Source organism: Lactuca saligna, chromosome 9, assembly GCF_052625555.1.
Source record: "Lactuca saligna cultivar CGN05327 chromosome 9, ASM5262555v1, whole genome shotgun sequence".
Classification (NCBI taxonomy): Eukaryota; Viridiplantae; Streptophyta; class Magnoliopsida; order Asterales; family Asteraceae; genus Lactuca; species Lactuca saligna.
Window position 1 is genome coordinate 177,000,787 of NC_136425.1, and position 17,850 is coordinate 177,018,636.

Here is a 17,850-nt window from a genome sequence, read left to right on the forward strand (position 1 = left end):
GTTTTTTAAAATTCTACATTTTAGAAATAAGGTCTACATCCTTGGATGTATTTTGAAGAGGTGTGTTCCTAGCAAAGGATACGAGCAACTGCCGTACGTGTATCGATTCTGTGACTTGAGGTGGTACGCTTGCTAGTCCGTTTCATTGTGCATCAAGTACTTCAAGGGAGTACAGTTTCACAAAATCAAACAAAAGCTCAACTAAGTCCAAACATTTTTGCAAGTAGAGAACTTTGAAGGAGATTAGGTTCCACAAAGAACTTGATAGTGATGTGATTCACGTATCATATAAGTTGAGAGCACGAAGACTTTTCATATGAATAAAGAACGCTTCTGGAACAAATTTGGATTTTTCTACAAGAATAGTGTCAAAAGTTTTGGACAAATTGGTTTGACTGGTAATGCACTCATTTTGTTGTCAACCAGTAAGATCCATCTCTTGTTTTCCTAGCACTCCACATCCATGGGCTTATCATGTCTTTCTACAATTTCATATGCCAAATATCAGCCTCATATTTTTCAATGTTTATTGTTTGCCTACAAATCTTCATGTATGATTCACCAGGGCCGGCCCAACTACATGGGCAAGTTGGGCTTAGGCCCAGGGCATCAAAAAAATGGGGGCATATTTTTTATCCAGTAAGTCATAATATATGTATATAATTTTGGCCCAAAAATTAAACCCAATTACTCCAATAGTCCAATCCAATAATAATCAACATTAGGGCATTTCGATTCAGCGATCTTGAGCTTGAGCCGTTGAGCGCCAAGTGAATTAGCGCAATCGGGAGATGAGGAGTCGAGAGATGAGGAGACGGTCGACCAACGTTCGAATGGATTCAACGTGTTTGTTGTGTGAGCATCACCGATTCAGCCGATGCGTTCAATCAATAAATCTTGACCTCTCAATTTCTTATTCAATCTTCTTCTCAATTTCTTATTCAATCAATCAATCTTCTCTAAAACTTATAGCCTATACGTTCAATCGATCTTTCAATATCTGATTTTTGATTTGATGATTTCTAATTACCGACAACAAACGAAGGGAAGTAGGGAACCAGTGAAGAAGGCAAGAAATCAAACACAACCCGTGAGGCCGTGAGTCCGTGACTGCCGACTGGAGATACAATCTGATTGCAATTTGCCAATTTCTATTCTTCATTCTGATAAACTCGAATTTTGGGTGAGTTTTCTTCAATTGACTGTGATTCTGTGAGTTTTCTTCAATCATTGTTTCTTTTTTCTTAATATGATTAATTGAATATTGTGATTTGTTGTTTGAGTTGCAGATTTGGAAATTGGAATTTTCAATTGTTTTCAAATAGAAAACGAAGTGAACCACAATTTCTGAATTCTCTTTTCAGTTCTCATTTTGTGCTCTTCAACTTATTAGGGTAAGTTCTCTATTTTTCTTCTAATGATTTTTTTTTTATTTCTGTATGAACATCAACCACAGTTTCTGAATTATCTAAAGTTTTGTTTTTGTTTCTATATGTTTTAATTTTCAGATTATCGGCATCTTCAAAGTGGGAAATAAAAATGAAAACTTTGACCAGGTTGTATCTTTCTTTGCTTAGCTTTTATAACTAGAATTATTGGTTTTTTTTCTTTGCTTAGCGTTTTTCTTTGCTGATTTTTAAATATGTTTCCCCAAAAACAACCATCGGGTGCTCAAAATAGAAAATGAAAAAGAAAAGAACAAGAAGAGGCTAATCAATTAAGAGGGTCTTTGAATAAATATTTTGTTAGAAATCAAAATTCTAATGATCCGGTTAATAATTTTAATGTTCCACCTAGTACTTCCAATGATTCGGTTGATATTTCTAATGATTTTGAAAAAAATGATTTTTTTGATAAAGATAAACCAAGTGATTTTAATATTTTTGATCCTAGAGTATGGGATGATTTAAATTCAAAAATGAAAGATTTACTAATAGAAAAATGGCCAAATAGAGAAGTTGATACCAACACAATTTTTCCAAAAGATTCACTTGGTAGACATTTTTCATTTGATTTTTTCATTCGGAAATTAAGAAATGGTGATTCTTTTGATAGAAAATGGTTAGTGTATTCAAAAGAACTTGATAAAGTTTTTTGTTTTTGTTGTAAGTTGTTTAAAACCATTCGAACTAAAAGTAGTTTGGCAACCGAAGGAATTAAAGATTGGAAGTATCTTAGTGAAACATTAAAACAACATGAAAATAGTTCCGATCATATGGATAATTTAAGAACATGGAATGAAACGCGAATTAGGTTAAATAAAAACGAAACAATTAACAAAGAAATTCAAGAAATGATAAAAAAAAAAAAGATACCGAACATTGGAAAGAAGTTATGGTTAGAATTATTTATGTTGTATAATGTTTAGCAAAAAATAACTTGGCTTTTCGTGGTACAAATGAAAAAATTTATGAAAACTCAAATGGCAAATTTTTAAGTGTAATTGAATCAATTGCGGAGTAGGATCCGGTAATGAAAGAACATTTTCGAATGATTCAAGACAATGAAACACATAATCATTATCTTAGTCATAAAATTCAAAATAAATTAATTGAAATGTTAGCATCCGATGTAAAATGTGCAATTATAAACAAAATCAAAAGGGCAAAATATTTTTCTATAATTCTTGATTGCACTCCGGATGCTAGTCACCAAGAACAAATGACTTTGATTATAAGATGTGTAGATTTGGAAAGTGTTCCATTAAAAGTTGAGGAGTTTTTTTTTAGAGTTTTTAATTGTAGAAGATACATCCGGTCTTGGTCTTTTTAATGTTTTACAAGATGCCCTAAAATCTCTTGATTTGGATATTAATTATGTTCGTGGTCAAGGGTATGATAATGGGGCAAATATGAAAGGTAAACACCAAGGTGTTCAAAAACGATTGCTTGATATAAATAATAGAGCTTTTTATATGCCTTGTGGATGTCATAGTTTAAATTTGGTTTTGTGTGATATGGCAAATTCTTGCCAAAAGGCAAAAACTTTTTTTGGTACATGTCAAACACTTTATAATGTTTTTTTCCAATTCAACCAAAAGATGGAGTGTTTTACTTGAGTTTGTTGATGATCTAACACTTAAATCATTATCAGCTACTCGTTGGGAAAGTCATATTGAATGTGTTAAAGCAATAAAAACACAATTTTATCAAATAAGAAAAGCTTTAAAAAAACTATTTATAATAAGTGATAATGGACAAGTGTGTAGAGATACTGATTCACTAGTAAATGGTGAATTTTCTAGTTTTGAATTTATTTTAAGTTTAGTTATATGGTATGATATTTTGTATAAAATTAATTTGGTAAGCAAAAAGTTACAATCCAAAGAAATGCTTCTTGATGTTGCTGTAAAAAATTTAGAAGGGTTAATTAATTATTTTGAAGAATATAGGGAAAGTGGGTTTGACTTTGCTATTAGTGAAGCAAAAGAAATAGCAAATAGTGTTAAAGTTAAACCCGAATTTCCTAAAAAACGCAATGAAAAAAGAAAACAACATTTTGATGAAATTCCAAATACCGAAAGAGAACACCAATCTTCTCAAGAAGCATTTAAAAGGGATTATTTTTTTATTCTTGTTGATGTGGCTCTTGTTCAATTGAAAAGTAGATTTGAACAAATGCAATATTTTGAATCAATATTTGGTTTTTTGTTTGATGGTTCCAAATTAGTTTCTTTAGTTGATGATGAATTAAAGAAATGTTGTTTAAATCTTGAGTCCAATTTGAAAAATGGTGAAGATTATGATATTGATGGAGATGGTTTGTTCATTGAGTTAAAACTTTTGTAGAAAATGTTGCCGGATGAAGCATACAAAAGTCGAAGTCCTTGGAGATCTATTCAAATAATGGAGTATGCAAGAAGAATGGATATGTTCCCTAATGTGTTGGTTGCATATAGGATATTATTGACGGTGCCGGTTACGATTGCTTCCGCGGAAAGAAGTTTTTCAAAATTGAAGCTTTTGAAATCGTATCTCCGAAGTACCATAACTCAAGAAAGATTGAATGGATTAGCAATTTTAAGTATTGAAAGTGATTTTTTAAAAAATATTGATTATTGTAAAATAAGAGATGTTTTCGCTTCAAAAAATGCACGAAGACATCGTTTTAGGTGATTTTTTGTATATTTTGGTTGTGTTATTTGTTTGATTATAAAAATTACTGCATTTTTTATATTAGAAATTACTACATTTGTTTGATTATATGTTTTTGTTATTGTACGGTACACATATAAGGGCATAATTTTTTTATCTCGCCCCGGGTAGTAAAAAACAATGGACCGACCCTGTGATTCACTATAGATCTGTTTGTTTCCTTTTTAATGAGTTAAAATACTTACCTAAGCTCCTATATTTCTCTCTTTTATGACATTACATATCTTTAATGTGAATAAATTTGTAATTTTGTTTGAATTTGGTGTTAGGTTTTTCACAAGAAGGATTGTTGCTTTGTAGAGTTATGAGAATCAATACCTAGAGAAGACTGCATCTCTTCCTATATCATCACTACAATAAAACGAACCATCTGTTTTTTTTACCTGATGTCATAAAAGGACTTTATCTTTGAAGTTTTAAAAATATTCAAACACATAAAATGAACCTTTTGATGATATGTACCGATTATTAAGTTAATTTAGCTGAATCACTAATTTGTTGGTTTTTCAGTTTGGTTTATTTTTATTTTTATTTTTATTTTTATTTTTTGTTTTTTATTCCAGCATATATACTAATATCGTATTTACCAATAAATTCAATAAATTCAAGTATTCCATCCATTTCGTTTACTGCCAAGTGCCAAGCAAATGTGAAACAAAACACTAGCATTTGACCGTCAATTTATAGATATTATGAATACTAAAACAAAATGTCTCTTTTAATAGTTTTTATAGTCATTTCCTTATGTAACATTAACTTACTTTCGGTATCTTACAAATAAAATTATAATCATATTAATAAAAAAACAAGAAGTAAAAAAGGAAATTAATGAGAGAAATGTGAGCAACAAGACAAATGGCTATATGTTGAAGTTAAAAATTTCCAATAATAATATAATATTAACTTTTAAAGTTTAAATATGTCAATTTTTGGTAAAAATTGAAATAGTTGGGTACTTTGATTTTTTAGATAATCAACAATTCTTAAATTCAATCTAAAACCCAAACCTCATATTTGAAACTCTTAAAATACAATTTGCTAATACTTTTTTTTTTTTTTTTTTGTAGTATGACATGTTCTAAAATAAAATATTTTCAAAAGAAAACTATGAAGATTCTTGCATTTAGTAATTGCATGATATCTTCTTGATTTATTAATAATTTTTTTTTTCAAATTAGCTTATAGAAGTTATTTTTTCAAATTAATGCATAATGAATGGAGAAACGGATTGTATACACTAATGTTAAGATTGTTTTTAGACTAAAAATTAAACTTTAACCTACACGGTATTACAAAATAGAATTATTATTTGTTAATCTTATAATTCCATTTTTGTCTTTTTGAGATTAAGTGTAATTTTTATGACATTTAGTTATTTAAAAAAACTAAAATATATAGTAAGTTTGTCCACCATATGCTTAGAAAAAGATATCATACTATTATGGAGCATGTTATTTTTTTAGTAGACATACAAATACAAATCCTATACAAAATTCACAAAGAAAACAAGTTTAAAGATTTTGTGTTGGTTTGAGGGTTTTTGACCATTTTTCAAGCTATGTTATTATGTTAAAGTTTTTAATTTGTAAGTTTGTTATATACTAATTTTTTTTTTAATATATATTTTTCTTGGTTTAAGTATTCTTTTAAGACAGTCATTGTATGTTGTGGTTGAAACTTTAATGTAAATTAGATTAGATTCATGTTATTGATCATATTTTATGAAAAGTGATATAGATAATATTTAATTAAATATTGTATATATTTTTGTATGTTTGTGTTGCTTTAAAGTAATAATTAATAAAAAATCATGGATATGCAATATTATCCATAGTATCCATATACGTCTCTTTTAAAATGTAAATTGTCTATCTTATCAATTTATGTTTTAGTACATGTTTAACATTTTAATTATAATAATAAGTGTCTTTTAAAAGTTTTCTTTCGTTTATTAATAATAATATATAAGTGGTTTTAAAACTATTGAACCATAATTATAAATAATAAAATCAAATTATAAAAATCATAGATATGTCATATTATCCATACAAGTTTCTTTTGAAATACAAATTATCTATCTTATCAGTTTGTTATTTAGTGTATGTTTTACATTTTAATAGTAATATTAAGTGTTTCTTAAAAGTATTCTTTAACTTATTACTAATAATAAATGGTTTAAAACTAAAGAACAATAATTTTAAATGATAATAACATCAATTTATAAATTACATAACGTTAACAACAAATAAATTATATTTTAAATGAATATCATTATTGAAACTAGAAAATAATCACATAAGTACAAATTTAAATTAATCAATCATAATAATTGTTAAAAATAATATTAAATAGATAATTATATTTAATTTTATTAATGAGGAAGGTGGGTTGATACCAATGAATAATATTGTTCAAAATATTATGTTAAAGTTAATGTTAATAACATAACCATTTTAAACATATATTTTTAACATTTTAACAATATATTTTTAACCTACGTCGCGTAACGTGTGAGAATTCGTCTAGTTGTCATATAACATGTTGTACTTTACGAATTTTCTTTTGAGGGTTTTGAATATGTGATCGGACCTAATGTAACGACCCAAAAATCAAGGGTAAATATTTCGTTTTTAATATAGCTAAAAAATTGATACCATTTATTTCAAACATTTCAAATCATCATTAAGTAAAACATTTATCAGAGTTCATCCCAAAATCATTCATGCGGAAATCATAAGTGTGTGCACTGCAATCAATCCAAGCTCTTCACTTCCAAATCGATAATACCTGAAACCAAAAATGTAAACCTTAAGCACAAAGATTAGTGAGTCCCCCATAGCATACCCCACATACAATCCACATAACACATATCATATTAGCTATAAAAGTTATCTCTAACACATAAGCGCTGTATAGAATCATATAAGGAAGCCATGGAAACCCTCCAAGGTCTTACACCTAGTGCCACGGGAACCCCCACGTGGTCTTATCTACCTTGGGAACCCCTACAAGGTCTTCCTCTAAACATTACATAATGCAAACTATATATATAAACATATGATCTAAACATACAAACATATAAGGATGCCCTGGAAACCCTCCAAGGTCTTACACAGGGTGTCACGGGATCCCCTATGTGGTCTTAGCCCACTGTCATGGGAACCCCCACATGGTCTTAGCCTGGAAAGCCATGGGAACCCCCACATGGTCTTATATCCAACTGCCTCGGGAACCCCTCGGGGTCTTCCATGCAAGTATCACAAAGACAACTAGCATACCAAATACTACACAGTCAACTATCATACTACATATATATATATATATATATATATATATATATATATATATATATATATATATATATAACTATTTTCCATGGGAACCCCCGCATGGTCTTCAGATAATATATAGAGTATCAATAGCACATTCTCAACAATTATCACAACTAGATAAATGGGCCGAACTTGGTGCCTTAGACCCATTGGTATGGTGAGAAGACTCACCTCTCGAACACTAAACCGATAGGCTGAAGTCAGAAATCTCCCACACGCTGCTCCTTCTCAACCGCCATAATCATCAGGTGATTATCTTGACACAATCCCATAAATACCCTTAGGTCAAACTTGGCCAAGGTCTATATCTGTAGTCACGGTCAACAGTCCATATTGACCTTGGCTCACCGAGTACAATTAGCCACTCGTCGGATTCCTTGCTTAACCCATCGACTCGCCGAGTCATCAGAGAGACTCGTCGAGTTCCTTGATGTTTACGGTCGTAAAATCCTAACCGCACACTCCTGACCGTGTACCCTTGGCCTTGAGCCCTCTCGACTCGTCGAGTCACAAGAACGACTCGACGAGTTCCCACGTATTCGGTCCTTTCCAGTGGGATTTAAGGTCCCAAACTTCAGATCCATAATCTCCTAGTGATAATAACACGTAATGTTGCCAACTTTACGTTCATACTAAGTCTCATAATGCCAAAACTACATCAACAAGCTTCTTACAAGTCCCAAATGCATGAATAAGAGTTAGGGTGCACCAAGGAGACAACTTTATGACATTTGGGACCTAAGAAGTCCCAGATCTGGAACCATATCCTTGTGATAGGTCCAGATCCAAACTTGGTTCCATTTCCTCAAGAATGGCCATAATCTCTACAAATAAATCAAAGCTTAAAGTAGCAGATTAATACCTCATACAGATGCCCAACACGAAATAGGTACTCGATCTAGAGCTCCTTTCTTGATACTGCCTCTTCAAGTTTGAAATCCACCCCAAAATCCCAAAGACAAGCTCCCAAATGCTCTCTCTTCTCTCACAATAGGTTTGCAGTCGTGAACAACTTCTAGGGTGTAAAATGGAGGCTACTAGGGTTTATAATGATGTTTATATAGGGGCAATCCCAAAATTTAGGGTTTTCTTTAAACAGCTCGGACTCGCCAAGTCGACCTTCGACTCGCTGAGTCGGTCCTGTTCCGCGTTTCCTGATCTCACAACCCTAATCGACGAGTTGACCTCCCAACTCGCCGAGTCCATGCATAAATCCTTTCTAACTCAAACCAGGTGTTACACTTAAACCTTACGAATTCCAACATCTAGGCATTATGTTTTTGTATCGGCATTGACCAAACTAAGGATTATTTGCATCGACGTGTGTTCAATCTTTTGAGAATATATTCCAAACAGCTCGAAATGCATCGGTTTTAAAATATTGACAACTTACTTATATATAACAACTTACTTAGAGGTTTGGGAATTCAAATAGGAGTTTGATTTCTTTTCTATTTTCTATATATATATATATATATATATATATATATATATATATATATATATATATATATATATATATATATATAATCATATTAAGATAAAATATGATGAAAATAAAGAAGATTAGTCGAGATATGTGAGTTTTTGAACGCAATAATGAATGGGAAAAAGGGGATAATTTAGGAGGTGGTGGGGTATAGTCATAGTCATGGGTATATATATATATATATATATATATATATATATATATATATATATATATATATATATATATATATATATATATCTGTGTGTGTGTGAGAGAGAGAGTGTGTGTGTTGGCGTAATTATTTTCACGATTTACGAACGATTCAATTGATTTTTCTTATTTTTTTAATAGGAAACTTATATTGTATCTTAAATGCTTAGCCCGATTTTACATGCGTTAGATCTCACCCAAGCCAACCCATGTAACACCGTAAATTTCCAAACATTTTTTTAATTTGAAAATCATATAATTCTAATAACGCATTTCACAAATTCTCATTTATTTAGTTTATAAAACGCATTTCCATAATTGTTTGATTAATAATCCATGATCCTCAAAACATAACTCTTTCTCTGGTGTGTATAATTGAGTCGGTGCCTTCCCGCAGTCCTGAGAAAAACTTGAAACACATAACACATAATACGGTAAGCACGAAGCTTAGTGAGTTCCCCAAAATACCACACACACAACTCATTAGCCACTCAAGGCTATATCACTGTAAGACCCTCCGATCAATGTGTCTCAGTAGGACCCTCCGGTTCCACGGTTCGTTGGACCCTCTGGTCCGGTCTGTAAAGCTCCGCATAGCATAAATCACAAAGACATAATTCACTGCATACAACATAAGGTAGGATAACATAATACTCAATGTAAGCACATAAGAACCTCCGGTCACACATAAGTACCACTTTAGGTAAAGTATGGTGAGAAGACACATAAGTTCCCCTCCTCACCCACTTATTCTTTTCCCATTCCAGCTACTCTAACACACCAACCACTTTTTCATCTTCTCTAGCAAGAAACAAGTGCCAAATATTAAACAAACCAGATTAAATCAAAATAATGTCAATCTAAATAGAATAGGAAAATGACACAAATACCCTACAAACTTTCTAGGGTTTACCCGTTGAGTCTCTCAAGTTTTTTTTTTCCAGGTTTTATGGGTCCCTAAACTAGGATATTTTTAGTCACTACCAATATGTAATAGTCGGTTTAGTGACCTTTTAAACTAAAAAACTCACATTGTACTCCTATAAAACCAAATAAATAAGTTTGGGGATCAATTCATACAAAAAAAAACTCTTCTTCTTTCTTCTAAAGCCGATTCACACTCAATTCGAAGAAAAAAAGAGATTAAATCTTGATTTCTCTGTGAACCTCATCAAACCCACGCATCCTTTTCAACATGCATCCATCAAACTTGCAACTCAGAGGGAGAAGGAGAGGTAGGTTGTGCGATTTTGAACAGAGAAGAAGGAAGAAGGGGATTAATTCCTTGAAGAGCTGAAATCGAATCAAATAAAATATTGGAAGGGGGTTGTGATCGAGAATCGATTAGAAGGGGAACAAGTTTGTGATCTTCACTGAGTGTGTGTCACGATCGGGGGTGAAGACGGAAAGAAGATCAACGATCAATTCCTTGGGAGGGTATGAATTGAGTGTGAATCAGCTTTAGAAGAAAAGAAGAAGAGTTTTTTTTGGTACAAATTGATCACCAAACTTAATTTTTGACTTTATAGGGGCACGATGTGAGTTTTTTTTGGTCTAAAAGGTCACTGAATCGATTATTATAGGTTGACAGGGACTAAAAGAGCAGTTCATATCCTAGTTCAGGGACCCATAAAGCCCGCAAAAAACTTTAGGGACTCAATAAACCCTAGAAAGTTCGTAGGGCATTTGTGTAATTTTCCCAAATAGAATCATACCAGAAAACTTTTTTGTTCGTTACAAGGAAATAAGAAATGAAAGAAAATCAAATCTAACAAACTTGAGTCGAACCAAATTCAAAATAAATACCATTAGTTCATGAACGAGGAAACCAAAAAAAAGTTCTTTCAGACATGAATCAAAGCAAATCTAAATCAAATTTAGCTCTCGGATCTCTGGAAATCCAAAATAATTAAAGAACCACTTTATCTTCTACAACAACACTGCAAAAGATCTCTAAAAAGCTTCAAAATCGAATCCAAACCAGTTGCAAAAAGACCTTCAAACTTTTCACTTCGAAATCGATTTCTTCCTTAAAAAAAATGAATCCTTCGGATGCCAAAAACCCATCATATTTGCATTTTGATATCTTGTTCCACCGTAACCATATATAGAACTTTTCACCTTCAAAATCCAACAATGAAACTCTTATTAAGAATAGATATGAACTTGAAATATTTAAGCTACATAGAAACCCAAGACGAAGAAGGATTCAAGACAATGGATTTGTAAATAATCAAATACCCCAAATCAACCTTCTTCAAAACTCTATTCGTTAGGTTCTTAGACGTTGGAAATATCCAAGTCATCATGGTTTGACAGAAGAGAGCGATGGATGTCTCGCCAGGTTTCCATGGAAGATTACATCTTCTGTATATCGAGCTTTACATGTGAGAGACATGAATTTCTATTTTTTTTTTCAGGTGCTAGAAGATTGGTGGAGACAAAGAGACGAAGGAGATGGAGGGTTGCCGACGATGGTGAAGTTTTCCGACAAGCATAGGTATGGAAGAGATGCGGCTATTCTTTTAGAGATCCATGAAGAAAAGGTAAAATGGATGAAGAAATAATGCAAGAGTTTGATACAATATATCTTGTGGAGGGGTGAGATGGTGGGACCATTTATATATTAAACAATACATAATTTAAAAAATATTAAATTAATCAGAAAAGAAATAGACAAGGACAATAAAATCTTTTTAAAATTTGGTAGGAACCAATGTGCAACGAAAATATATAATAGGAAGATCCAAGTTAATTTTTTTTTTTAGACCAAGCTGCAGACTACACCAAACCAAACCATAGGGACCATTCATGTAACCCAAAATCAAAATTCCTTGTCCTCGTAAGTATTGCATAGTTTTGAATCAAATCAATGAGCGTGTTCGGAGGTGACAGTTGGGGGAGAGAAGCACAGTACCGGAAGAGGAGAGTCGACGATCTTCTGCTGGATACAGCCGCCGATCATTCTTCCTACAGAAAGCTTCCTACCGGAAAATATGCCTGCCTCATCTGCTCTCATAATCCCGTCCTCGATACTGCTCTCATGCTCTCAGTATGTTTCCTATTCCCCTCTTAACCCTTACTCTAACCCTAAATAATCATTTTCAACTTAGTATCAGCATATACCTTTATGTTCGATTTTGATTGCGTTCATTGTAATTCTCGTTAATGTCGATTTGGGCGTAATCCATCCTCGATTTAGGGATTCATCCATCAAGCTTTTCGTTTGTAATTGTGAACTTCCGATTTAGTATAATTAATCGAAAACTGATATTTGGAAATCAATTTGCAGATGCACGTGAAAGCAAGACGCCATGTTGATGCAGAAATGAGGCTCAAACAAAGAGAAGAAGAAAGACAAAAGGAGATGAATAAGCGAATGGCCTTTTCACTTGATTCTACTTCCATGAGCAAGACAAACTTAGCTAGCAAACCTTTGATTGAAAAAACACGAAAGGCTGCTTTTGAGGTACTTCACCATGGTTCTATTGAACAAAGTAGCGCAAATTACAGCCAATCTAGATGCTCGATTTCTGAGAAAGCACCATATGATTCAACCACTTCAAGATTTGGTGAAACTGAGGCATCTAGTAAGGATATTGTGAAGATGCCATTAGATTATCGAGAAAGAAGGGAGAAAGAACTCAAGTTTACATCTGCTGGTTGGAAGCGTGATTGCCATGGAGGGTGGTATAGAGATGAAAATGTAATTCCATTTTTTTGTTCCCATTAATATATCGATTTTAATTCATTTTCCAAAGTATTTTGTGATATTGATACAACTTTCATGTAGGTTGAGTTTGATTCTGATGAAGAAGATCCAAACGTGTCTCTTGCAAATGGAGATTGATGATGATTGATCAATGAATGCCTTGGTTACCTAAATTTGCAAGCAACATCTGGCAGACGAATCAATGGTGCAGATCTGATATAATACTCTCTTTTCTTTAGGAATCTAGTTATTTTCTTAAAACGAATGTAGAAGAATACAACCATATTCACAAATGAATATACACAAACTCTACTGTATATACAAACTTTTTGGGTTATCCATAACCAAATTGTTCATGTATTGCATCATCCAAAGATGTTTCATGATATGTACAGGAATGATTTATCATTTTTATTTTTTATTTTACTTCTTCAGTCTGTTGAATTAAGAAATAGATTGTTAGATAATTGTTTATATTGTAAACCATCATGTAGATATATAGCAAAATACAACCATATTCATATATGGATATATAAACCTAAAAACCAATGCTTCTACATATAATGTCTACATACCAACATATTCATAAATAAATATAAACACGTATTTATGATTATACACTTTCATCGTGTACATGTATCTCCTATTTCATCTCCTGTTACTTTCATAGCCTTTTTTGAGGACTTCCGATTACATGTAACCGAATAGGGAAGTTTCAACTTTCTCTTTTGTGCGCTAAGTACCACCTGTTGCAAAATACGGACATCTTGCATTTGTTCATTGTGGGTGTTGTTATTCTTAGTTTGATGACAACTCAAGCCTTATAATTCATCGATACTTAATTTTAGTAAGTTTGATATGCTTTATTTTTAGCAACTTTTAACAAATGTATTTTATGCAACCAAATTTTCAACAAACATACATATGCACAAAAACCGGCCTTCTAAGCCCATCGACAAATGTGGATTCTAGGGACTTTCTTCGCGTATCATCCTCAACCGGTATCATCCTCAATAGGAAATGACATTAAGGTGGTGTTTGTTTTTTATCTGCGGATCTTCTTGATATCTTTTGTCTGCGTCGTGAAGACCATATCCAGACATTAGCTATTAGCTTTCACAGACTGTTTGTTTTTTTAGATAACCTCATATCTAAAAAGGTCTATCCATCATCTTGTTGATGCAATTGTGAACTAGAATCTTCTAACATCTTCATACATTTAGATTAAAAATCATCATTTTTTTTCAAATGCCTCTTTTTTTTGTTCTTCGAATACCTTTTTTTTTTTTTTTTTTTTAATTTCTCCAAACATTAATATTTTTTTGATTTTTTTTAATATTTATCCATTTTAACTACAACGAAATACAATAAATATCAAATATATTCGTTAATTCACAACATTTTTTTTAATTATAATACATTGTTGAAAAATGACATAATTATCCTATTGTCGTTATAATACAAAATAATTTAGGCACACATTAATCATAATATAATGTCATATAAAATTAATAAAATAAAAAATGGTAATAAAAAATTGAAAATGTTATACAATAATACATAAAATTTGATCTAGATTTGTTAACTATTATATAATATATTAATACATATGTGAGTTATGAACAGTATCAGTTTTGCCCTTAGTTGTTTCTAGTTTTGCGTCCTACGGCTGGGGTAGAGCCGATTTGTGTCTGTTGCTTGACTTGAAGCTGATTTCGTTACAATTTGTTTCATTGTTTTACATCCAAGTGTGTTTGTTGTTTGGGGTTAATTCGAATTTCATCATGCCTAATGCAGATCATTATCATCTTCGTTGCCTTCTTGATTGTTTCCTTCTTCCCGGATATCCATTTCCTGTTCCTTATGCAAACAAGTTACATACTACAACGTTAGATATTTTTCCTTCCATTCATTGGGGTGTAACATTCATTAGGGTGTACGATGGAGCTGGTGATCGAACGACGACGATCTTTAAAGATTGTATTCCTTTTCCGTCTGCTTCCATCAACGATTGGTCGGATACGTGTAACACCCTAATTTCCATTTAATTTAAATAGTTATAATTATGGGTCATAAAATTAAAGTGTGTGGTTATAAATTTGGATATTTGAATTTTAATAGTTAATTTTATAGTTCAAGACTAAGTATAGGGGAGTATGAATTTAAATTACAATTACTTGAAGGTTAAATCGATGATAGTTGGAACTATGATGAACCGAAATGAGAATTGAGGACTTAAAGTCAAAATATTGCAAAAGGGGCAATTGGGGCCTTAGGTAGAATTTTGTTAGCCACTTAAGAACCCTTAAACACAACTTAACCCTAATAACTATTTTGTTTTGGAATTTTGAAGACCTTTCAGCAATGCTTGGACGATCCCTGATGATTCAACCGGAGTATCCTCGAGAAATTTGGAGAGTAGCTTCCCAAAACATATATTGAAGTTTTGACTATTGGAATTTAAATTTCAAAGTCTGGAGCTCGAGATCATCGATCATGGTTAAGAAAACATTTTTAATTAAGAATATTTTTAATTTAAATAATTTTCAAGGTATAAGTATTTTCAAAAGAAAGAATGTGAGCAATCATTTTTTTATGCAAGATTAATGTATGTTTTGCTTTAATATATATTACATGTTAAAAATATATTTAAATGTGGGCACATGGTTATTAAGGTCTCGATATAGAGCCTATGATCCTACAAATAGATATACGATTATGAATTATGATTATATTAGAACCGAGTCTACAACAAGATCTGTAATGAGTCTTAAGATACCTATAAGTGTTTGTCATATACAATCAATTTTTTAGCGTGTGAGGTGTTACCGAATGGTATCAAAGAAATACTCTCGAGATAAATGAGTTGGCAACCAATGAAACTCTTCCACTAATGATTTCGGGTATAGTATATAGACTTGGTGATTACATAAGTTGATTGAGTGAGGGAATCATAAGAACTTGTTTCATTAGGGGTGTTCGTTTGGATGGATCGGTTTGATCCGATCCAATCAAGTGAATCCAAATTGATTTCGGTTTTCAAAGCATAGATCTGAATAGTCCAAACTAAATTTAAATTGAATCCGATCTGATCCAATTACAATTCGGTTGGATCGGTTTTATAATTCGGTTTTAAAAAACCGAAACATTTTAAAACGAAAAATAATTATAATATTACTAAACTTTACACAAGAAGAAAAAACAAATTCCTTAGTTGTGGTTTGAAATTTATAAGCAACTAATATGAAGATATATTATAGTTAAATATTTTAAAGATACGAAACTTTTGAGTGAAAATTTATATTAATGTTTTTTTATCGGGTGAAATGTTCCTATTTGAAAAATAAATTACAAAATTAATAAGTAACTATAGATATATTATAAATAGATAAATACTAAATGTTTATTCGGTTTTTTGGACTATTCGGTTTTTATTTATAAACCAAAACAAATCCGAAATCCAAACTAATAATTCGGTTTTGTTGAAAACCAATCCAAAATCCAAATATCTGAACCAAATAGTTCAATCCAAATTGTTCAATGGGATAATTTGGTTTTATCCGAATAGTGAACAGTCCTATGTTTCATATCGATATAAAATAAGAAGTTTAAAGCCTTGTAGGTATTAGGTTGTTAATTAATAACTTTCATCATTTTTTTTTTGAACGGTAACACATAATGATAAAATTATCATGGTTTTAAGTTGATCCCAAATAGAATGTTTGATGTAACTCATTCCATGTTGATAAAAAAGAACAGGAACTTTGAACATTACATAAGATATATTGATATAACTTGTGGATTAAAAAAAAAATTCATCTTGGTTTTAAATTTGTCGGGAATATTATGTTGGTTTATTACTTTTAAGTTTGAAATCTTTTACTTAAACCAAAAGCATTGAAGTGTCGAGTGTCCTTGTTACACCGACTCATTTGTGAGCGAGTAACCCAAGAAAGGAGTACGCTTTAACTCCATGCTTTTCAAAAGTTAAATTGTCTTTATTTACCCTAAAATGGTATGTAGCATGAATCATTAAGAATGACAAAATGCCAATTCAATTAGCAATTAGTCATAATTAACTACATTTTTCATCACTTTACAGAACTTAACCATTTTGATTGTGGTAATTAGGTAATACAATGTGGAAACTAGAAAATGTGATAAGTGACTCATTGATTCATATTTAAATCCTCTTTGTGGTCATGAAGGCCCGTTGTCATTGATTCGATTACAACAAGGCATAGTTTTACGTTCATAGTGGATGATTAGTCGGTGCCTAAAAATTGACCTTCAAATCCTGGTTAAGAAAGTTCATTTTCCCAAAAAAAAAAAAAAAAAAAAAAAACCTTTTGAACTTGGTTTATTAAAAAAAGAGATTATTAATGTAAGGATATAATTTTAATATTTATATTTAATGCATCAATTGTTTGTAAAAATAAAATAAATTAAACAGTTCGATCCTATCAAACTTATAGTATTGTGTAGTTGAAAATTTACGCATACTAACTTTTTTCTGCGGATATGTGTGCTTTACCACGTATGAGAATGAAAAAAAAAGGATACAGCAAACATGCATATAATGATGACAAAAATGCATGCTAGTCTCCTCTACAATGGACATAAAATTCACTTTTCATAGGTATATTTCCTCCTTAATGCAAGAAATATTGGTGCCGCATATAATTTTACTTTTATATTTACAAAAGAAAAGCATTGATTTAATGTATAATTTATAAATCATTATATTATAAATCATATATTTAACATATTATGATTATTATCTAATCGAGATAAACCTCAAGTTATAGAAGCTAATAAAAGACCTAACGTATTATAAATTTTAAAACTCAATAAATCAATTGTTGTATGTTTTTAAAAGAGTTAATAATATAAATTAAAGACCATTATGCATTAGGTTTTTTTTAGTAATAAAGCTTAACTTTATTTAAAAAAAAAAAAAAACAAACAAAT

The 17,850-nt window shown here is 31.2% G+C and overlaps 1 protein-coding gene and 1 long non-coding RNA gene across 2 annotated transcripts; one reads left to right on the top strand and one right to left on the bottom strand.

The window, feature by feature from the left end:
- Window positions 1–10,936: 10,936 nt before the first annotated feature.
- Window positions 10,937–11,726, bottom strand: LOC145017980 (uncharacterized). The gene is made up of 2 exons (XR_013666760.1): window positions 11,409–11,726; window positions 10,937–11,288 (listed from the first exon to the last, which is right to left on the bottom strand). It is a non-coding gene; the product is annotated as an uncharacterized LOC145017980 (long non-coding RNA).
- A 220-nt stretch (window positions 11,727–11,946) lies between these two features.
- On the top strand, window positions 11,947–13,300 carry LOC145016624 (uncharacterized). Its single transcript, XM_078974879.1, has 3 exons — window positions 11,947–12,219; window positions 12,460–12,873; window positions 12,961–13,300. The coding sequence occupies exons 1-3, from the start codon at window positions 12,040–12,042 to the stop codon at window positions 13,015–13,017; spliced, it is 651 nt and encodes a 216-aa protein (XP_078831005.1). The 5' UTR covers window positions 11,947–12,039; the 3' UTR covers window positions 13,018–13,300.
- Window positions 13,301–17,850: the final 4,550 nt, after the last annotated feature.